Source organism: Phalacrocorax aristotelis, chromosome 6 (genome assembly GCF_949628215.1).
Source record: "Phalacrocorax aristotelis chromosome 6, bGulAri2.1, whole genome shotgun sequence".
In the NCBI taxonomy this organism is placed as follows: domain Eukaryota; kingdom Metazoa; phylum Chordata; class Aves; order Suliformes; family Phalacrocoracidae; genus Phalacrocorax; species Phalacrocorax aristotelis.
The window spans coordinates 21081280-21101792 of NC_134281.1; the positions used below are offsets into that span (position 1 = coordinate 21081280).

Here is a 20513-nt window from a genome sequence, read left to right on the forward strand (position 1 = left end):
CCCATCAGCGGCAGCCTCAGGGCCTCCACAGCCCGACCCACACCTCCGGGCAGGGCGCAGGATGCGGCCGCTGCTGGGTCACACCCCGCAGATCCGCCTGGCGGTCAAGGCTCCTGTGCGGGAGCCTCTGTGGACCTGCTGGGAGCAAGACTTTTGTCCCAGAGCGGCTCAAAGGGATTTCTTTCTTGGGGTCTGGGCTAAGCTCCGGCAAACCTCTCCTGGCACAGATCTCCCTGTTCTTGTCAGGTCCTCACCTTCTGCGCTGCCCGGGCGATTGTGCGTTGAATATCCTCAGGCAGAAATCCCGCGAGTCCTACTTCCTTGACCCGTTGCTGAAAAAGCTCGTTGGCAAAATACTGCAGAAGAGAGAAGAGGAGAAATCTCTGCTGTCTGACTGCCTGTCGGAAAGCTGGAGGGAGCTCCAGAGGAACTCACCAGGCAAAACGCATGGGCACAGACTCCTTGCTTCTCCAGTTTGGGCCCACAGACATCCGCGTCAGCCTCTGCCCGGAGACACAGCATGCATGCTGGAGGGGAGAGAGCAAATGCCAGCGGGAACGAGCACCTGTGCGTGGCCAGGGGCAGTGTCCCTGAGGATTGCTGCCAAGGGCCTGCTCCATCCCTGCCTAGCTGGCTGATGGGCAGGGCTGGAGGCCTTGGAGAGGAAGGGGCCGTTGCAGGCGTGGGGCTCTCAGCAGGTGCCCGGTGCCCAGCCTGGTCCCTGCTTGCTGAGGAAAGGAGGGGCCTTTTCCTGGGGCAGACAGGGAGCTCCTGCCTCCCCCTGCCACCGCTCTTGGCCCCATGCTGACCACCCTGACAACCCCTCTGCCAGGCTGTGCAAGGGATACTTTGCTCTCACCCTGCTCCATGGAGTCGGTGGCCTTCCGCTTCCTTGTGGACATGGCACACATCAACGGTGAGCGTTTGGAGAGTCCTTGTCCCAGCAGCGCTGGGGTGTCTCCTGCAAATGCTCCCCTGCTGGCTCTGAGGCAGAAGCAAGACGCGGGTGAGCTTGCAGCACAGGCCCAGAGCCCCAAGGTGGGGGGCCCCCCTCCTCCCTCGGCAGCCCTGCGCAAGCCCTGTCACTCCCCTACCCTCTCCTCACCTCACCAGGTCACACTGACGCACGGCTGGTGCCCAGCGTTCCTTTATGTGGGCTTGGCCCCGCGGCTTACAGTGGCCACTGTGATATCAGCACCGCTGGCCTGCGTGCGCCCCCAGTGCGGGCAGGGACGCCGTCGGCCACCTGCCACCCACTGTGAGATGGCCCCCGCCTCACAGGGCTGGGTGTGAAGTGCCAAGGCGGGGGGCCCGAGCCCTTGGCACCCACGTAACCGGGGCGGCTGCTCCTGCAGCAAGCGCAGAGTCAAATGCCAGGTCCCCTGGGGCAGTCGTCGCGTACGGCACTGTTGGCCAAACGGTGCTGTTCAGGCAGTGTGACTCCAAGGCTCCGGCCCTGGCCAAGGAAAATCTCTGCTCCTGTCCTCGGCGTGGGGAGCGCTGCCAGCAGGTCGCGGAAGGTGATCCTTCCCCTCTGTGCCGCACGGGTAAGGCTGCATCTGCAGTACCACGGCCGGTTCTGGGCTCCCTGGTACCGGGGAGAGAAGTGAGCCTTGAGCCTGGCCTGGGCTCACCCATCCCATCCACTCAGAAGTGGCGGGTGGTCGGGGCACAGCACGGGAGCTCGGCATGGCGCCTAAGTGTCGCAGGTGGCCCAACGTCTTTCTCCTGAAGTAGTCCTTAGTGCTTTGGTGAGGTGGTGCCCCTGGAACAAAAAGCCGTGCGGGACCACGAGCTGGGGAGTCATGGCAGAAATGGCCTTTTTCCATGGCAATAAACTGCCTTTCAGAGTCGGTGGGGGCCTTTTTCCCTAGTGCGGTAGGAAGCTGCAAGTGGCTGTGGGGCAGCTTTGGAGGCGGTGGGTGGGAGCATTGATTTGTTGGAGGGTAGAAAGGCTCTACAGAGGGGTCTGGGCAGGCTGGATCGATGGGCCGAGGTTTGTCAAGCGTTGGAACAGGCTGCCCAGGGAAGTGGTTGAGGTGCCATCCCTGGAGGTATTGAAAAGACGTGTAGCCGTGGCACTTAGGGACGTGGTTTAGTGGTGGACTTGGCAGTGTTAGGTTACCAGTTGGACTCGGTGATCTTAAGGGTCTTTTCTAGCCTAAATGATTCTAGTTCCCATTCAATTATTGCTTCATCACCCTTTGATTACCATTTGATTTTCATTCAATCATCGATTAATTACCGTTTGAGCGTTGCTGAAAACCCTTTTTGTTAACCCCACGACAAACGACTTCTCTGAATAATGCACCTGCGACACCAGGACGAAAACCAGACGGTGTCTCAGGCACAACCAGAGTAGGAAAAAAGGAATGCGAAATCCAGTGTTGGAGCATCCGCCTCCGAAATGCAACTCAGGGCCGAGACAGAAAGCAGAAAGCCCCAGAAGCCCTTCTACAATAGTAGCTGGCTGACACTGCTGAGAGTGACTAGAGGCTTCCCAGGCTGCCTCCTTCAGCTCCTGCTTTTCAAGTGTCCTCAGCCATCCCCTTCTACCAGCCACCTTCCAAGCCAAATTCTGGTGCTCAGCGTTTCCTCCTCCCCAGGCTTTCTGAGATTTTGCTCGGCCTTCTGACGCCAGGGCATTACAGAGCTCCGTTGGCTAGATGCCAAGAGAGGTGAACGGTGCCAGGGAGCAAGCACCTCCGTTCAGAGCGAGGTTCTGCACGACCCTCTGAGCTCTTTGGCCAGCTCCCTTTGAGCCCCATTGCTCAGGAGCGCCTCGGAGCTCACATCGCAATCCCCCTGAAGAGTGCTGCCTGCTCTGGCCGCGTCTAGAGCTCACACCTTCCCAGTCACAGCACTCAAGACTAGAAGGACAAAGTGCTGCCACCGAGTTCTCTTATGGACCCTCTGCACCTCCATTCCTTCTGCATTGCCTCTTTATTGGCAGAACAGCCCACCAGGGCTCCCAGGTTGCCCTGCCTTCCTCCGAGAGGACAGCCGCTCCCTACTTTAAGGAATCAACTTTCATGCTGCATTAAGGCCTGTCAGGAAGGCACTTCACGCACACACCATGAGACCAGACACACACACCATGAAGAGCAGAGGGTTGTTCAAATCTGTACAGCCACCCCGCGGGATTTCCTTTGCGCTTTGGTCACCGTTAGTCTTTGACTCAGCCGTCTAGCTCTCCGCCAGCTTCCGCAGAGCTGTTTGGCAGTCGCTCTGTAACCAAAGCTGTTCTCCTTCTTGCAGTGTAGAAAGGTACTTGCTGGTCTCCAACAGAAGGGAAATCCTTGCCGATGATTGCCATTTCCAGGCCCCTTGTTACCCTCCCGTAGAGCACATGTGATTTTTTTGCTCTGGAGGGCATACGGCAGGACTCAAGCCCTCAGTAACAGGTACTGCTCTGACTCTGCTGAGCTCTGTGGAGTAAAGTCCTTACCAGGTGTTTGCGATCTCTCCTAAAAATGACTTCTTGGCTTATACTGCAAGAAGGAAGCCTTCAGTTGGTACAGTAGCAATCGTGTTGGGGAACAGGACCCAGAACTGGGGAGCGCCCTTTGGCGACTGTATGAACAGAGTCTACAGAAGCTTTCGTGTCACAAATACGGCTGTGACACTGAACTGAACTCTTAAAGAAAAGTAGCTTTGCCACTTTGCCCCAATTCTCCCTAACCTAGGCAAGGAGGATAGGAAATTGGTTACAGGCTTGTCCAGAAGGAAACAAAGTTGAAGCGTGTCAACAGTCGCTGGGACCAGGACAGGTGATTTTGGTGGGCGAGCCATGAGGGCTGCGCCGGGTGGGCAGGGGCAGCACCCATTGCCAGGAGATGGCAGCAGCAGCACCAACTGGGCCGTGCAGGCCACACTCCTGGGGACAGGGACAGAGGCCCAGAGACAGAGGGGTTTTGGGGGTGGGTGTGAACTTCCCCCGGGGAAACTGAGCAAGATGTGGTGCCAGCAAGGCACGAAGCAGAGGGCCACGGCGCTGGGCAGCCGGCCCAGGCCAGCCCGCAAGGAGGGATGTCTGGGGAAGGTGCTGCCTACGCGCAGGGAGAAGAGAACCCTCTGTGCCCAGCCCCTAATGCTGCCCCTCCAGAAAGGGAGAGGAGGAGGAAGCCGACAAACGAGTGTAGGATATCCCAGTGCAGAGACTAACAGCTCTCCTTGTTGTGCGGGGGGCGGGGTGTGGATCAGGGCCAGCACTTGAGGACGGTGCACGGCTGGTCCTGCAGCAGCGTCCAGGCTGGCTGTAGGGAGTTTGGGTCCACCGTTGCAATCGGGAATGGTCTCGCATGCGGTCGGGCCCAGGGATGCTGGAGCAGCTGCAGCCCTCAGCTCTGGGAAACCGCAGGAGGGCCCTGGTGCTGCCTGGCTACCAGTGGTGGGGCTGCTGGTCTCTGGTGCCAGAAAGCCATGGGGCAGCCCCACTGCTGCCTGGCTGGAGGTGCAGCTCTCGTCACTCGGTGCTGGCGTGTGACTGCTGTTACAGTGTCTTCTGGGCCGGCGAGGGAGTTTGGGCCCGACGTTGCCATCGGGAATGGTCTGGCACCCGCTGGGGCCCAGGGTAGCTGGAGCGGCGGCTGCTCTCAGGCACTGGGCAGCCGTAGGAGTGCCCCAATGCCACCTGGCTACCAGTGGCGGGGCTGCTGGTCTCAGGTGCCGTGGAGGTGACTGGCTGGAGGTGGTGGCGCCGTTAAGCACCAAGCTGGCACTGGAGGCTGTAAGGGGAAGCTGGAAGGTCAAGGGCACGGCTCCACCAGACCTGGGGCAGGATAGGCCAGTGCGGTGCCTCCAGGCCTCCTGGAGCAGAGAGGCCAGATCTGGCAAGCCCAGCACGGGCAGCTGCTACCAGGCCTTGCCTGGCCCCTGGCCCCAGCCCAGGGGCACCCGCGTGCTTTGCCTCTTACCGGTGCCCAGTCCAGCACAGCTGTCGCACTCCCAGCTGGCCGTGCTGTTCCTCAGGTAGGAGCAGCGTTTGTGAGTGCCCTCAGCAGCGCAGGAGCAGCACAGGAGCAGTTGCCAGGGCCTGAGGAAGCAAACGGGTTCATGGCTGCGAGGACGAAGTGACCGTGGCACAGGATTGCGCGGCAGAGCTCTCGATCTTAGCCCTTCCCCTTTGAGAGACAGAGACCCCGTGCAGAGCCCTGGGGTGCAGCTTTGGCAACTTACCCCTCTTCCTCTGCCCGCTCCCTGCCTGCTGGACAAAGGCACTCACTGGCATCACAGCGTCTGTGCCTCTCATATAATTGTTCATAGGCACCGTTGTCTTCCCACGATAGTCCCCTTCTGGTGGAGGAAGGGAAAATTGATGAGCCCCTGCAGCTGGGCAAAAGGCAGGTGCAGGGCGTCCCTGCTCTTCTTTCCCTCCCTGCCGTGTTTCCAAGTCCTCCGTGAAGCTGAAGGCCAGACTCACAGTACAGTGGAGAGCCAGGACTGCTGGGACAGGCCCTGGCATGGCAAGGCACAGTGCTCGCACCCTCCTGCCTTGTGAGCTGGGAATAATAAAAACCAACCTCTTCGGGATTCGGATCCCCATGGTGAGCATTTCCATCAGAAATCGATACTCATTTTGACAATGCGGGCAGCAGAAGCCGTAGAAGCCAGCATGACTGGCATGAACCTGGATGCATCCCCTGTGGAACCAGGCGTGTTTGCACGCTGGGCACACCATGGTGCCGAAGGACTTTCTGTCCCCCACAGGGTCCAGGCAGATGAGGCAGGTGGTGGTCTCCTCCGGAGCCGCCTCCACTGCCTGCTCTGGGCGGTGCTCCCAGCAGAAGGACCTGGGGGAAGAGGAAAGGGATGGGCGAGCTGTGGAGTGCTGGGTCCTACCCCAGTGGGAGCAAGGAGGGGAGAAGAGGCGTGAAGGAACCCCAGGCATTGCCCGGCTCTGGCTCTGCATGTGGCCGGCTGCTGGGATCTGCCACTGTGGATTCCTTTCTATCTTGGCTTACAGTGGCAGGCAAGTGACTGAAGGTGAGGAGCCTCCCCCATGCAGCCTGGCTGCCCTTACCTGTAGAGCCCAAAGAACTGGGTGATGCATCCACCCTCCACAGCACAGGGGAGATGGAAGCTGCGGTCGCAGCCCATCTCCCGGCAAGTGATGGTGGCCCCGCTGTCACCACAGACAAAGCAGTCCTGGAAAGAGCACAGCAGCCCCCATCAGCGGCAGCCTCAGGGCCTCCACAGCCCGACCCACACCTCCGGGCAGGGCGCAGGATGCGGCCGCTGCTGGGTCACACCCCGCAGATCCGCCTGGCGGTCAAGGCTCCTGTGCGGGAGCCTCTGTGGACCTGCTGGGAGCAAGACTTTTGTCCCAGAGCGGCTCAAAGGGATTTCTTTCTTGGGGTCTGGGCTAAGCTCCAGCAAACCTCTCCTGGCACAGATCTCCCTGTTCTTGTCAGGTCCTCACCTTCTGCGCTGCCCGGGCGATTGTGCGTTGAATATCCTCAGGCAGAAATCCCGCGAGTCCTACTTCCTTGACCCGTTGCTGAAAAAGCTCGTTGGCAAAATACTGCAGAAGAGAGAAGAGGAGAAATCTCTGCTGTCTGACTGCCTGTCGGAAAGCTGGAGGGAGCTCCAGAGGAACTCACCAGGCAAAACGCATGGGCACAGACTCCTTGCTTCTCCAGTTTGGGCCCACAGACGTCCGCGTCAGCCTCTGCCCGGAGACACAGCATGCATGCTGGAGGGGAGAGAGCAAATGCCAGCGGGAACGAGCACCTGTGCGTGGCCAGGGGCAGTGTCCCTGAGGATTGCTGCCAAGGGCCTGCTCCATCCCTGCCTAGCTGGCTGATGGGCAGGGCTGGAGGCCTTGGAGAGGAAGGGGCCGTTGCAGGCGTGGGGCTCTCAGCAGGTGCCCGGTGCCCAGCCTGGTCCCTGCTTGCTGAGGAAAGGAGGGGCCTTTTCCTGGGGCAGACAGGGAGCTCCTGCCTCCCCCTGCCACCGCTCTTGGCCCCATGCTGACCACCCTGACAACCCCTCTGCCAGGCTGTGCAAGGGATACTTTGCTCTCACCCTGCTCCATGGAGTCGGTGGCCTTCCGCTTCCTTGTGGACATGGCACACATCAACGGTGAGCGTTTGGAGAGTCCTTGTCCCAGCAGCGCTGGGGTGTCTCCTGCAAATGCTCCCCTGCTGGCTCTGAGGCAGAAGCAAGACGCGGGTGAGCTTGCAGCACAGGCCCAGAGCCCCAAGGTGGGGGGCCCCCCTCCTCCCTCGGCAGCCCTGCGCAAGCCCTGTCACTCCCCTACCCTCTCCTCACCTCACCAGGTCACACTGACGCACGGCTGGTGCCCAGCGTTCCTTTATGTGGGCTTGGCCCCGCGGCTTACAGTGGCCACTGTGACATCAGCACCGCTGGCCTGCGTGCGCCCCCAGTGCGGGCAGGGACGCCGTCGGCCACCTGCCACCCACTGTGAGATGGCCCCCGCCTCACAGGGCTGGGTGTGAAGTGCCAAGGCGGGGGGCCCGAGCCCTCGGCACCCACGTAACCGGGGCGGCTGCTCCTGCAGCAAGCGCAGAGTCAAATGCCAGGTCCCCTGGGGCAGTCGTCGCGTACGGCACTGTTGGCCAAACGGTGCTGTTCAGGCAGTGTGACTCCAAGGCTCCGGCCCTGGCCAAGGAAAATCTCTGCTCCTGTCCCCGGCGTGGGGAGCGCTGCCAGCAGGTCGCGGAAGGTGATCCTTCCCCTCTGTGCCGCACGGGTAAGGCTGCATCTGCAGTACCACGGCCGGTTCTGGGCTCCCTGGTACCGGGGAGAGAAGTGAGCCTTGAGCCTGGCCTGGGCTCACCCATCCCATCCACTCAGAAGTGGCGGGTGGTCGGGGCACAGCACGGGAGCTCGGCATGGCGCCTAAGTGTCGCAGGTGGCCCAACGTCTTTCTCCTGAAGTAGTCCTTAGTGCTTTGGTGAGGTGGTGCCCCTGGAACAAAAAGCCGTGCGGGACCACGAGCTGGGGAGTCATGGCAGAAATGGCCTTTTTCCATGGCAATAAACTGCCTTTCAGAGTCGGTGGGGGCCTTTCTCCCTAGTGCGGTAGGAAGCTGCAAGTGGCTGTGGGGCAGCTTTGGAGGCGGTGGGTGGGAGCATTGATTTGTTGGAGGGTAGAAAGGCTCTACAGAGGGGTCTGGGCAGGCTGGATCGATGGGCCGAGGTTTGTCAAGCGTTGGAACAGGCTGCCCAGGGAAGTGGTTGAGGTGCCATCCCTGGAGGTATTGAAAAGACGTGTAGCCGTGGCACTTAGGGATGTGGTTTAGTGGTGGACTTGGCAGTGTTAGGTTACCAGTTGGACTCGGTGATCTTAAGGGTCTTTTCTAGCCTAAATGATTCTAGTTCCCATTCAATTATTGCTTCATCACCCTTTGATTACCCTTTGATTTTCATTCAATCATCGATTAATTACCGTTTGAGCGTTGCTGAAAACCCTTTTTGTTAACCCCACGACAAACGACTTCTCTGAATAATGCACCTGCGACACCAGGACGAAAACCAGACGGTGTCTCAGGCACAACCAGAGTAGGAAAAAAGGAATGCGAAATCCAGTGTTGGAGCATCCGCCTCCGAAATGCAACTCAGGGCCGAGACAGAAAGCAGAAAGCCCCAGAAGCCCTTCTACAATAGTAGCTGGCTGACACTGCTGAGAGTGACTAGAGGCTTCCCAGGCTGCCTCCTTCAGCTCCGGCTTTTCAAGTGTCCTCAGCCATCCCCTTCTACCAGCCACCTTCCAAGCCAAATTCTGGTGCTCAGCGTTTCCTCCTCCCCAGGCTTTCTGAGATTTTGCTCGGCCTTCTGACGCCAGGGCATTACAGAGCTCCGTTGGCTAGATGCCAAGAGAGGTGAACGGTGCCAGGGAGCAAGCACCTCCGTTCAGAGCGAGGTTCTGCATGACCCTCTGAGCTCTTTGGCCAGCTCCCTTTGAGCCCCATTGCTCAGGAGCGCCTCGGAGCTCACATCGCAATCCCCCTGAAGAGTGCTGCCTGCTCTGGCCGCGTCTAGAGCTCACACCTTCCCAGTCACAGCACTCAAGACTAGAAGGACAAAGTGCTGCCACTGAGTTCTCTTATGGACCCTCTGCACCTCCATTCCTTCTGCATTGCCTCTTTATTGGCAGAACAGCCCACCAGGGCTCCCAGGTTGCCCTGCCTTCCTCCGAGAGGACAGCCGCTCCCTACTTTAAGGAATCAACTTTCATGCTGCATTAAGGCCTGTCAGGAAGGCACTTCACGCACACACCATGAGACCAGACACACACACCATGAAGAGCAGAGGGTTGTTCAAATCTGTACAGCCACCCCGCGGGATTTCCTTTGCGCTTTGGTCACCGTTAGTCTTTGACTCAGCCGTCTAGCTCTCCGCCAGCTTCCGCAGAGCTGTTTGGCAGTCGCTCTGTAACCAAAGCTGTTCTCCTTCTTGCAGTGTAGAAAGGTACTTGCTGGTCTCCAACAGAAGGGAAATCCTTGCCGATGATTGCCATTTCCAGGCCCCTTGTTACCCTCCCGTAGAGCACATGTGATTTTTTTGCTCTGGAGGGCATACGGCAGGACTCAAGCCCTCAGTAACAGGTACTGCTCTGACTCTGCTGAGCTCTGTGGAGTAAAGTCCTTACCAGGTGTTTGCGATCTCTCCTAAAAATGACTTCTTGGCTTATACTGCAAGAAGGAAGCCTTCAGTTGGTACAGTAGCAATCGTGTTGGGGAACAGGACCCAGAACTGGGGAGCGCCCTTTGGCGACTGTATGAACAGAGTCTACAGAAGCTTTCGTGTCACAAATACGGCTGTGACACTGAACTGAACTCTTAAAGAAAAGTAGCTTTGCCACTTTGCCCCAATTCTCCCTAACCTAGGCAAGGAGGATAGGAAATTGGTTACAGGCTTGTCCAGAAGGAAACAAAGTTGAAGCGTGTCAACAGTCGCTGGGACCAGGACAGGTGATTTTGGTGGGCGAGCCATGAGGGCTGCGCCGGGTGGGCAGGGGCAGCACCCATTGCCAGGAGATGGCAGCAGCAGCACCAACTGGGCCGTGCAGGCCACACTCCTGGGGACAGGGACAGAGGCCCAGAGACAGAGGGGTTTTGGGGGTGGGTGTGAACTTCCCCCGGGGAAACTGAGCAAGATGTGGTGCCAGCAAGGCACGAAGCAGAGGGCCACGGCGCTGGGCAGCCGGCCCAGGCCAGCCCGCAAGGAGGGATGTCTGGGGAAGGTGCTGCCTACGCGCAGGGAGAAGAGAACCCTCTGTGCCCAGCCCCTAATGCTGCCCCTCCAGAAAGGGAGAGGAGGAGGAAGCCGACAAACGAGTGTAGGATATCCCAGTGCAGAGACTAACAGCTCTCCTTGTTGTGCGGGGGGCGGGGTGTGGATCAGGGCCAGCACTTGAGGACGGTGCACGGCTGGTCCTGCAGCAGCGTCCAGGCTGGCTGTAGGGAGTTTGGGTCCACCGTTGCAATCGGGAATGGTCTCGCATGCGGTCGGGCCCAGGGATGCTGGAGCAGCTGCAGCCCTCAGCTCTGGGAAACCGCAGGAGGGCCCTGGTGCTGCCTGGCTACCAGTGGTGGGGCTGCTGGTCTCTGGTGCCAGAAAGCCATGGGGCAGCCCCACTGCTGCCTGGCTGGAGGTGCAGCTCTCGTCACTCGGTGCTGGCGTGTGACTGCTGTTACAGTGTCTTCTGGGCCGGCGAGGGAGTTTGGGCCCGACGTTGCCATCGGGAATGGTCTGGCACCCGCTGGGGCCCAGGGTAGCTGGAGCGGCGGCTGCTCTCAGGCACTGGGCAGCCGTAGGAGTGCCCCAATGCCACCTGGCTACCAGTGGCGGGGCTGCTGGTCTCAGGTGCCGTGGAGGTGACTGGCTGGAGGTGGTGGCGCCGTTAAGCACCAAGCTGGCACTGGAGGCTGTAAGGGGAAGCTGGAAGGTCAAGGGCACGGCTCCACCAGACCTGGGGCAGGATAGGCCAGTGCGGTGCCTCCAGGCCTCCTGGAGCAGAGAGGCCAGATCTGGCAAGCCCAGCACGGGCAGCTGCTACCAGGCCTTGCCTGGCCCCTGGCCCCAGCCCAGGGGCACCCGCGTGCTTTGCCTCTTACCGGTGCCCAGTCCAGCACAGCTGTCGCACTCCCAGCTGGCCGTGCTGTTCCTCAGGTAGGAGCAGCGTTTGTGAGTGCCCTCAGCAGCGCAGGAGCAGCACAGGAGCAGTTGCCAGGGCCTGAGGAAGCAAACGGGTTCATGGCTGCGAGGACGAAGTGACCGTGGCACAGGATTGCGCGGCAGAGCTCTCGATCTTAGCCCTTCCCCTTTGAGAGACAGAGACCCCGTGCAGAGCCCTGGGGTGCAGCTTTGGCAACTTACCCCTCTTCCTCTGCCCGCTCCCTGCCTGCTGGACAAAGGCACTCACTGGCATCACAGCGTCTGTGCCTCTCATATAATTGTTCATAGGCACCGTTGTCTTCCCACGATAGTCCCCTTCTGGTGGAGGAAGGGAAAATTGATGAGCCCCTGCAGCTGGGCAAAAGGCAGGTGCAGGGCGTCCCTGCTCTTCTTTCCCTCCCTGCCGTGTTTCCAAGTCCTCCGTGAAGCTGAAGGCCAGACTCACAGTACAGTGGAGAGCCAGGACTGCTGGGACAGGCCCTGGCATGGCAAGGCACAGTGCTCGCACCCTCCTGCCTTGTGAGCTGGGAATAATAAAAACCAACCTCTTCGGGATTCGGATCCCCATGGTGAGCATTTCCATCAGAAATCGATACTCATTTTGACAATGCGGGCAGCAGAAGCCGTAGAAGCCAGCATGACTGGCATGAACCTGGATGCATCCCCTGTGGAACCAGGCGTGTTTGCACGCTGGGCACACCATGGTGCCGAAGGACTTTCTGTCCCCCACAGGGTCCAGGCAGATGAGGCAGGTGGTGGTCTCCTCCGGAGCCGCCTCCACTGCCTGCTCTGGGCGGTGCTCCCAGCAGAAGGACCTGGGGGAAGAGGAAAGGGATGGGCGAGCTGTGGAGTGCTGGGTCCTACCCCAGTGGGAGCAAGGAGGGGAGAAGAGGCGTGAAGGAACCCCAGGCATTGCCCGGCTCTGGCTCTGCATGTGGCCGGCTGCTGGGATCTGCCACTGTGGATTCCTTTCTATCTTGGCTTACAGTGGCAGGCAAGTGACTGAAGGTGAGGAGCCTCCCCCATGCAGCCTGGCTGCCCTTACCTGTAGAGCCCAAAGAACTGGGTGATGCATCCACCCTCCACAGCACAGGGGAGATGGAAGCTGCGGTCGCAGCCCATCTCCCGGCAAGTGATGGTGGCCCCGCTGTCACCACAGACAAAGCAGTCCTGGAAAGAGCACAGCAGCCCCCATCAGCGGCAGCCTCAGGGCCTCCACAGCCCGACCCACACCTCCGGGCAGGGCGCAGGATGCGGCCGCTGCTGGGTCACACCCCGCAGATCCGCCTGGCGGTCAAGGCTCCTGTGCGGGAGCCTCTGTGGACCTGCTGGGAGCAAGACTTTTGTCCCAGAGCGGCTCAAAGGGATTTCTTTCTTGGGGTCTGGGCTAAGCTCCAGCAAACCTCTCCTGGCACAGATCTCCCTGTTCTTGTCAGGTCCTCACCTTCTGCGCTGCCCGGGCGATTGTGCGTTGAATATCCTCAGGCAGAAATCCCGCGAGTCCTACTTCCTTGACCCGTTGCTGAAAAAGCTCGTTGGCAAAATACTGCAGAAGAGAGAAGAGGAGAAATCTCTGCTGTCTGACTGCCTGTCGGAAAGCTGGAGGGAGCTCCAGAGGAACTCACCAGGCAAAACGCATGGGCACAGACTCCTTGCTTCTCCAGTTTGGGCCCACAGACGTCCGCGTCAGCCTCTGCCCGGAGACACAGCATGCATGCTGGAGGGGAGAGAGCAAATGCCAGCGGGAACGAGCACCTGTGCGTGGCCAGGGGCAGTGTCCCTGAGGATTGCTGCCAAGGGCCTGCTCCATCCCTGCCTAGCTGGCTGATGGGCAGGGCTGGAGGCCTTGGAGAGGAAGGGGCCGTTGCAGGCGTGGGGCTCTCAGCAGGTGCCCGGTGCCCAGCCTGGTCCCTGCTTGCTGAGGAAAGGAGGGGCCTTTTCCTGGGGCAGACAGGGAGCTCCTGCCTCCCCCTGCCACCGCTCTTGGCCCCATGCTGACCACCCTGACAACCCCTCTGCCAGGCTGTGCAAGGGATACTTTGCTCTCACCCTGCTCCATGGAGTCGGTGGCCTTCCGCTTCCTTGTGGACATGGCACACATCAACGGTGAGCGTTTGGAGAGTCCTTGTCCCAGCAGCGCTGGGGTGTCTCCTGCAAATGCTCCCCTGCTGGCTCTGAGGCAGAAGCAAGACGCGGGTGAGCTTGCAGCACAGGCCCAGAGCCCCAAGGTGGGGGGCCCCCCTCCTCCCTCGGCAGCCCTGCGCAAGCCCTGTCACTCCCCTACCCTCTCCTCACCTCACCAGGTCACACTGACGCACGGCTGGTGCCCAGCGTTCCTTTATGTGGGCTTGGCCCCGCGGCTTACAGTGGCCACTGTGACATCAGCACCGCTGGCCTGCGTGCGCCCCCAGTGCGGGCAGGGACGCCGTCGGCCACCTGCCACCCACTGTGAGATGGCCCCCGCCTCACAGGGCTGGGTGTGAAGTGCCAAGGCGGGGGGCCCGAGCCCTCGGCACCCACGTAACCGGGGCGGCTGCTCCTGCAGCAAGCGCAGAGTCAAATGCCAGGTCCCCTGGGGCAGTCGTCGCGTACGGCACTGTTGGCCAAACGGTGCTGTTCAGGCAGTGTGACTCCAAGGCTCCGGCCCTGGCCAAGGAAAATCTCTGCTCCTGTCCCCGGCGTGGGGAGCGCTGCCAGCAGGTCGCGGAAGGTGATCCTTCCCCTCTGTGCCGCACGGGTAAGGCTGCATCTGCAGTACCACGGCCGGTTCTGGGCTCCCTGGTACCGGGGAGAGAAGTGAGCCTTGAGCCTGGCCTGGGCTCACCCATCCCATCCACTCAGAAGTGGCGGGTGGTCGGGGCACAGCACGGGAGCTCGGCATGGCGCCTAAGTGTCGCAGGTGGCCCAACGTCTTTCTCCTGAAGTAGTCCTTAGTGCTTTGGTGAGGTGGTGCCCCTGGAACAAAAAGCCGTGCGGGACCACGAGCTGGGGAGTCATGGCAGAAATGGCCTTTTTCCATGGCAATAAACTGCCTTTCAGAGTCGGTGGGGGCCTTTCTCCCTAGTGCGGTAGGAAGCTGCAAGTGGCTGTGGGGCAGCTTTGGAGGCGGTGGGTGGGAGCATTGATTTGTTGGAGGGTAGAAAGGCTCTACAGAGGGGTCTGGGCAGGCTGGATCGATGGGCCGAGGTTTGTCAAGCGTTGGAACAGGCTGCCCAGGGAAGTGGTTGAGGTGCCATCCCTGGAGGTATTGAAAAGACGTGTAGCCGTGGCACTTAGGGATGTGGTTTAGTGGTGGACTTGGCAGTGTTAGGTTACCAGTTGGACTCGGTGATCTTAAGGGTCTTTTCTAGCCTAAATGATTCTAGTTCCCATTCAATTATTGCTTCATCACCCTTTGATTACCCTTTGATTTTCATTCAATCATCGATTAATTACCGTTTGAGCGTTGCTGAAAACCCTTTTTGTTAACCCCACGACAAACGACTTCTCTGAATAATGCACCTGCGACACCAGGACGAAAACCAGACGGTGTCTCAGGCACAACCAGAGTAGGAAAAAAGGAATGCGAAATCCAGTGTTGGAGCATCCGCCTCCGAAATGCAACTCAGGGCCGAGACAGAAAGCAGAAAGCCCCAGAAGCCCTTCTACAATAGTAGCTGGCTGACACTGCTGAGAGTGACTAGAGGCTTCCCAGGCTGCCTCCTTCAGCTCCGGCTTTTCAAGTGTCCTCAGCCATCCCCTTCTACCAGCCACCTTCCAAGCCAAATTCTGGTGCTCAGCGTTTCCTCCTCCCCAGGCTTTCTGAGATTTTGCTCGGCCTTCTGACGCCAGGGCATTACAGAGCTCCGTTGGCTAGATGCCAAGAGAGGTGAACGGTGCCAGGGAGCAAGCACCTCCGTTCAGAGCGAGGTTCTGCATGACCCTCTGAGCTCTTTGGCCAGCTCCCTTTGAGCCCCATTGCTCAGGAGCGCCTCGGAGCTCACATCGCAATCCCCCTGAAGAGTGCTGCCTGCTCTGGCCGCGTCTAGAGCTCACACCTTCCCAGTCACAGCACTCAAGACTAGAAGGACAAAGTGCTGCCACTGAGTTCTCTTATGGACCCTCTGCACCTCCATTCCTTCTGCATTGCCTCTTTATTGGCAGAACAGCCCACCAGGGCTCCCAGGTTGCCCTGCCTTCCTCCGAGAGGACAGCCGCTCCCTACTTTAAGGAATCAACTTTCATGCTGCATTAAGGCCTGTCAGGAAGGCACTTCACGCACACACCATGAGACCAGACACACACACCATGAAGAGCAGAGGGTTGTTCAAATCTGTACAGCCACCCCGCGGGATTTCCTTTGCGCTTTGGTCACCGTTAGTCTTTGACTCAGCCGTCTAGCTCTCCGCCAGCTTCCGCAGAGCTGTTTGGCAGTCGCTCTGTAACCAAAGCTGTTCTCCTTCTTGCAGTGTAGAAAGGTACTTGCTGGTCTCCAACAGAAGGGAAATCCTTGCCGATGATTGCCATTTCCAGGCCCCTTGTTACCCTCCCGTAGAGCACATGTGATTTTTTTGCTCTGGAGGGCATACGGCAGGACTCAAGCCCTCAGTAACAGGTACTGCTCTGACTCTGCTGAGCTCTGTGGAGTAAAGTCCTTACCAGGTGTTTGCGATCTCTCCTAAAAATGACTTCTTGGCTTATACTGCAAGAAGGAAGCCTTCAGTTGGTACAGTAGCAATCGTGTTGGGGAACAGGACCCAGAACTGGGGAGCGCCCTTTGGCGACTGTATGAACAGAGTCTACAGAAGCTTTCGTGTCACAAATACGGCTGTGACACTGAACTGAACTCTTAAAGAAAAGTAGCTTTGCCACTTTGCCCCAATTCTCCCTAACCTAGGCAAGGAGGATAGGAAATTGGTTATAGGCTTGTCCAGAAGGAAACAAAGTTGAAGCGTGTCAACAGTCGCTGGGACCAGGACAGGTGATTTTGGTGGGCGAGCCATGAGGGCTGCGCCGGGTGGGCAGGGGCAGCACCCATTGCCAGGAGATGGCAGCAGCAGCACCAACTGGGCCGTGCAGGCCACACTCCTGGGGACAGGGACAGAGGCCCAGAGACAGAGGGGTTTTGGGGGTGGGTGTGAACTTCCCCCGGGGAAACTGAGCAAGATGTGGTGCCAGCAAGGCACGAAGCAGAGGGCCACGGCGCTGGGCAGCCGGCCCAGGCCAGCCCGCAAGGAGGGATGTCTGGGGAAGGTGCTGCCTACGCGCAGGGAGAAGAGAACCCTCTGTGCCCAGCCCCTAATGCTGCCCCTCCAGAAAGGGAGAGGAGGAGGAAGCCGACAAACGAGTGTAGGATATCCCAGTGCAGAGACTAACAGCTCTCCTTGTTGTGCGGGGGGCGGGGTGTGGATCAGGGCCAGCACTTGAGGACGGTGCACGGCTGGTCCTGCAGCAGCGTCCAGGCTGGCTGTAGGGAGTTTGGGTCCACCGTTGCAATCGGGAATGGTCTCGCATGCGGTCGGGCCCAGGGATGCTGGAGCAGCTGCAGCCCTCAGCTCTGGGAAACCGCAGGAGGGCCCTGGTGCTGCCTGGCTACCAGTGGTGGGGCTGCTGGTCTCTGGTGCCAGAAAGCCATGGGGCAGCCCCACTGCTGCCTGGCTGGAGGTGCAGCTCTCGTCACTCGGTGCTGGCGTGTGACTGCTGTTACAGTGTCTTCTGGGCCGGCGAGGGAGTTTGGGCCCGACGTTGCCATCGGGAATGGTCTGGCACCCGCTGGGGCCCAGGGTAGCTGGAGCGGCGGCTGCTCTCAGGCACTGGGCAGCCGTAGGAGTGCCCCAATGCCACCTGGCTACCAGTGGCGGGGCTGCTGGTCTCAGGTGCCGTGGAGGTGACTGGCTGGAGGTGGTGGCGCCGTTAAGCACCAAGCTGGCACTGGAGGCTGTAAGGGGAAGCTGGAAGGTCAAGGGCACGGCTCCACCAGACCTGGGGCAGGATAGGCCAGTGCGGTGCCTCCAGGCCTCCTGGAGCAGAGAGGCCAGATCTGGCAAGCCCAGCACGGGCAGCTGCTACCAGGCCTTGCCTGGCCCCTGGCCCCAGCCCAGGGGCACCCGCGTGCTTTGCCTCTTACCGGTGCCCAGTCCAGCACAGCTGTCGCACTCCCAGCTGGCCGTGCTGTTCCTCAGGTAGGAGCAGCGTTTGTGAGTGCCCTCAGCAGCGCAGGAGCAGCACAGGAGCAGTTGCCAGGGCCTGAGGAAGCAAACGGGTTCATGGCTGCGAGGACGAAGTGACCGTGGCACAGGATTGCGCGGCAGAGCTCTCGATCTTAGCCCTTCCCCTTTGAGAGACAGAGACCCCGTGCAGAGCCCTGGGGTGCAGCTTTGGCAACTTACCCCTCTTCCTCTGCCCGCTCCCTGCCTGCTGGACAAAGGCACTCACTGGCATCACAGCGTCTGTGCCTCTCATATAATTGTTCATAGGCACCGTTGTCTTCCCACGATAGTCCCCTTCTGGTGGAGGAAGGGAAAATTGATGAGCCCCTGCAGCTGGGCAAAAGGCAGGTGCAGGGCGTCCCTGCTCTTCTTTCCCTCCCTGCCGTGTTTCCAAGTCCTCCGTGAAGCTGAAGGCCAGACTCACAGTACAGTGGAGAGCCAGGACTGCTGGGACAGGCCCTGGCATGGCAAGGCACAGTGCTCGCACCCTCCTGCCTTGTGAGCTGGGAATAATAAAAACCAACCTCTTCGGGATTCGGATCCCCATGGTGAGCATTTCCATCAGAAATCGATACTCATTTTGACAATGCGGGCAGCAGAAGCCGTAGAAGCCAGCATGACTGGCATGAACCTGGATGCATCCCCTGTGGAACCAGGCGTGTTTGCACGCTGGGCACACCATGGTGCCGAAGGACTTTCTGTCCCCCACAGGGTCCAGGCAGATGAGGCAGGTGGTGGTCTCCTCCGGAGCCGCCTCCACTGCCTGCTCTGGGCGGTGCTCCCAGCAGAAGGACCTGGGGGAAGAGGAAAGGGATGGGCGAGCTGTGGAGTGCTGGGTCCTACCCCAGTGGGAGCAAGGAGGGGAGAAGAGGCGTGAAGGAACCCCAGGCATTGCCCGGCTCTGGCTCTGCATGTGGCCGGCTGCTGGGATCTGCCACTGTGGATTCCTTTCTATCTTGGCTTACAGTGGCAGGCAAGTGACTGAAGGTGAGGAGCCTCCCCCATGCAGCCTGGCTGCCCTTACCTGTAGAGCCCAAAGAACTGGGTGATGCATCCACCCTCCACAGCACAGGGGAGATGGAAGCTGCGGTCGCAGCCCATCTCCCGGCAAGTGATGGTGGCCCCGCTGTCACCACAGACAAAGCAGTCCTGGAAAGAGCACAGCAGCCCCCATCAGCGGCAGCCTCAGGGCCTCCACAGCCCGACCCACACCTCCGGGCAGGGCGCAGGATGCGGCCGCTGCTGGGTCACACCCCGCAGATCCGCCTGGCGGTCAAGGCTCCTGTGCGGGAGCCTCTGTGGACCTGCTGGGAGCAAGACTTTTGTCCCAGAGCGGCTCAAAGGGATTTCTTTCTTGGGGTCTGGGCTAAGCTCCAGCAAACCTCTCCTGGCACAGATCTCCCTGTTCTTGTCAGGTCCTCACCTTCTGCGCTGCCCGGGCGATTGTGCGTTGAATATCCTCAGGCAGAAATCCCGCGAGTCCTACTTCCTTGACCCGTTGCTGAAAAAGCTCGTTGGCAAAATACTGCAGAAGAGAGAAGAGGAGAAATCTCTGCTGTCTGACTGCCTGTCGGAAAGCTGGAGGGAGCTCCAGAGGAACTCACCAGGCAAAACGCATGGGCACAGACTCCTTGCTTCTCCAGTTTGGGCCCACAGACGTCCGCGTCAGCCTCTGCCCGGAGACACAGCATGCATGCTGGAGGGGAGAGAGCAAATGCCAGCGGGAACGAGCACCTGTGCGTGGCCAGGGGCAGTGTCCCTGAGGATTGCTGCCAAGGGCCTGCTCCATCCCTGCCTAGCTGGCTGATGGGCAGGGCTGGAGGCCTTGGAGAGGAAGGGGCCGTTGCAGGCGTGGGGCTCTCAGCAGGTGCCCGGTGCCCAGCCTGGTCCCTGCTTGCTGAGGAAAGGAGGGGCCTTTTCCTGGGGCAGACAGGGAGCTCCTGCCTCCCCCTGCCACCGCTCTTGGCCCCATGCTGACCACCCTGACAACCCCTCTGCCAGGCTGTGCAAGGGATACTTTGCTCTCACCCTGCTCCATGGAGTCGGTGGCCTTCCGCTTCCTTGTGGACATGGCACACATCAACGGTGAGCGTTTGGAGAGTCCTTGTCCCAGCAGCGCTGGGGTGTCTCCTGCAAACGCTCCCCTGCTGGCTCTGAGGCAGAAGCAAGACGCGGGTGAGCTTGCAGCACAGGCCCAGAGCCCCAAGGTGGGGGGCCCCCCTCCTCCCTCGGCAGCCCTGCGCAAGCCCTGTCACTCCCCTACCCTCTCCTCACCTCACCAGGTCACACTGACGCACGGCTGGTGCCCAGCGTTCCTTTATGTGGGCTTGGCCCCGCGGCTTACAGTGGCCACTGTGACATCAGCACCGCTGGCCTGCGTGCGCCCCCAGTGCGGGCAGGGACGCCGTCGGCCACCTGCCACCCACTGTGAGATGGCCCCCGCCTCACAGGGCTGGGTGTGAAGTGCCAAGGCGGGGGGCCCGAGCCCTCGGCACCCACGTAACCGGGGCGGCTGCTCCTGCAGCAAGCGCAGAGTCAAATGCCAGGTCCCCTGGGGCAGTCGTCGCGTACGGCACTGTTGGCCAAACGGTGCTGTTCAGGCAGTGTGACTCCAAGGCTCCGGCCCTGGCCAAGGAAAATCTCTGCTCCTGTCCCCGGCGTGGGGAGCGCTGCCAGCAGGTCGCGGAAGGTGATCCTTCCCCTCTGTGCCGCACGGGTAAGGCTGCATCTGCAGTACCACGGCCGGTTCTGGGCTCCCTGGTACCGGGGAGAGAAGTGAGCCTTGAGCCTGGCCTGGGCTCACCCATCCCATCCACTCAGAAGTGGCGGGTGGTCGGGGCACAGCACGGGAGCTCGGCATGGCGCCTAAGTGTCGCAGGTGGCCCAACGTCTTTCTCCTGAAGTAGTCCTTAGTGCTTTGGTGAGGTGGTGCCCCTGGAACAAAAAGCCGTGCGGGACCACGAGCTGGGGAGTCATGGCAGAAATGGCCTTTTTCCATGGCAATAAACTGCCTTTCAGAGTCGGTGGGGGCCTTTTTCCCTAGTGCGGTAGGAAGCTGCAAGTGGCTGTGGGGCAGCTTTGGAGGCGGTGGGTGGGAGCATTGATTTGTTGGAGGGTAGAAAGGCTCTACAGAGGGGTCTGGGCAGGCTGGATCGATGGGCCGAGGTTTGTCAAGCGTTGG

At 60.1% G+C, this 20513-nt stretch overlaps 3 protein-coding genes across 3 annotated transcripts; all 3 read right to left on the bottom strand.

Moving 5' to 3' along the window:
- Nucleotides 1-4702: 4702 nt before the first annotated feature.
- Nucleotides 4703-7858, bottom strand: LOC142058295 (E3 ubiquitin-protein ligase PHF7-like). Its single transcript, XM_075095456.1, has 10 exons — nt 7802-7858; nt 7425-7516; nt 7027-7151; nt 6603-6694; nt 6422-6523; nt 6023-6147; nt 5523-5792; nt 5179-5292; nt 4917-5035; nt 4703-4809 (listed from the first exon to the last, which is right to left on the bottom strand). Exons 1-10 carry the CDS (start codon nt 7856-7858, stop codon nt 4703-4705), a joined length of 1203 nt encoding a protein of 400 aa, XP_074951557.1.
- Nucleotides 7859-10869: 3011 nt separating this feature from the next.
- LOC142058296 (E3 ubiquitin-protein ligase PHF7-like) lies at nt 10870-14025 on the bottom strand. The gene is made up of 10 exons (XM_075095457.1): nt 13969-14025; nt 13592-13683; nt 13194-13318; nt 12770-12861; nt 12589-12690; nt 12190-12314; nt 11690-11959; nt 11346-11459; nt 11084-11202; nt 10870-10976 (listed from the first exon to the last, which is right to left on the bottom strand). The coding sequence occupies exons 1-10, from the start codon at nt 14023-14025 to the stop codon at nt 10870-10872; spliced, it is 1203 nt and encodes a 400-aa protein (XP_074951558.1).
- A 3011-nt stretch (nt 14026-17036) lies between these two features.
- LOC142058297 (E3 ubiquitin-protein ligase PHF7-like) lies at nt 17037-20192 on the bottom strand. The gene is made up of 10 exons (XM_075095458.1): nt 20136-20192; nt 19759-19850; nt 19361-19485; nt 18937-19028; nt 18756-18857; nt 18357-18481; nt 17857-18126; nt 17513-17626; nt 17251-17369; nt 17037-17143 (listed from the first exon to the last, which is right to left on the bottom strand). The coding sequence occupies exons 1-10, from the start codon at nt 20190-20192 to the stop codon at nt 17037-17039; spliced, it is 1203 nt and encodes a 400-aa protein (XP_074951559.1).
- Nucleotides 20193-20513: the final 321 nt, after the last annotated feature.

Excerpts from the sequence above, each read along its gene's own strand:
- LOC142058295 (XM_075095456.1), bottom strand. The coding sequence starts at position 7,858 with ATGCCGAGCTCCCGTGCTGTGCCCCGACCACCCGCCACTTCTGAGTGG. Across the intron at positions 7,152-7,424 it reads GAGGCGGGGGCCATCTCACA|AGCCAGCAGGGGAGCATTTG; the intron begins GTGGGTGGCAGG and ends CTTCTGCCTCAG. Across the intron at positions 5,036-5,178 it reads GAGCGGGCAGAGGAAGAGGG|GCCCTGGCAACTGCTCCTGT; the intron begins GTAAGTTGCCAA and ends TTGCTTCCTCAG.
- LOC142058296 (XM_075095457.1), bottom strand. The coding sequence starts at position 14,025 with ATGCCGAGCTCCCGTGCTGTGCCCCGACCACCCGCCACTTCTGAGTGG. Across the intron at positions 13,684-13,968 it reads CTTCTGAGTGGATGGGATGG|GAGCAGCCGCCCCGGTTACG; the intron begins GTGAGCCCAGGC and ends CGCTTGCTGCAG. Across the intron at positions 13,319-13,591 it reads GAGGCGGGGGCCATCTCACA|AGCCAGCAGGGGAGCATTTG; the intron begins GTGGGTGGCAGG and ends CTTCTGCCTCAG.
- LOC142058297 (XM_075095458.1), bottom strand. The coding sequence starts at position 20,192 with ATGCCGAGCTCCCGTGCTGTGCCCCGACCACCCGCCACTTCTGAGTGG. Across the intron at positions 19,486-19,758 it reads GAGGCGGGGGCCATCTCACA|AGCCAGCAGGGGAGCGTTTG; the intron begins GTGGGTGGCAGG and ends CTTCTGCCTCAG. Across the intron at positions 17,627-17,856 it reads GGGATCCGAATCCCGAAGAG|GGGACTATCGTGGGAAGACA; the intron begins GTTGGTTTTTAT and ends CTCCACCAGAAG.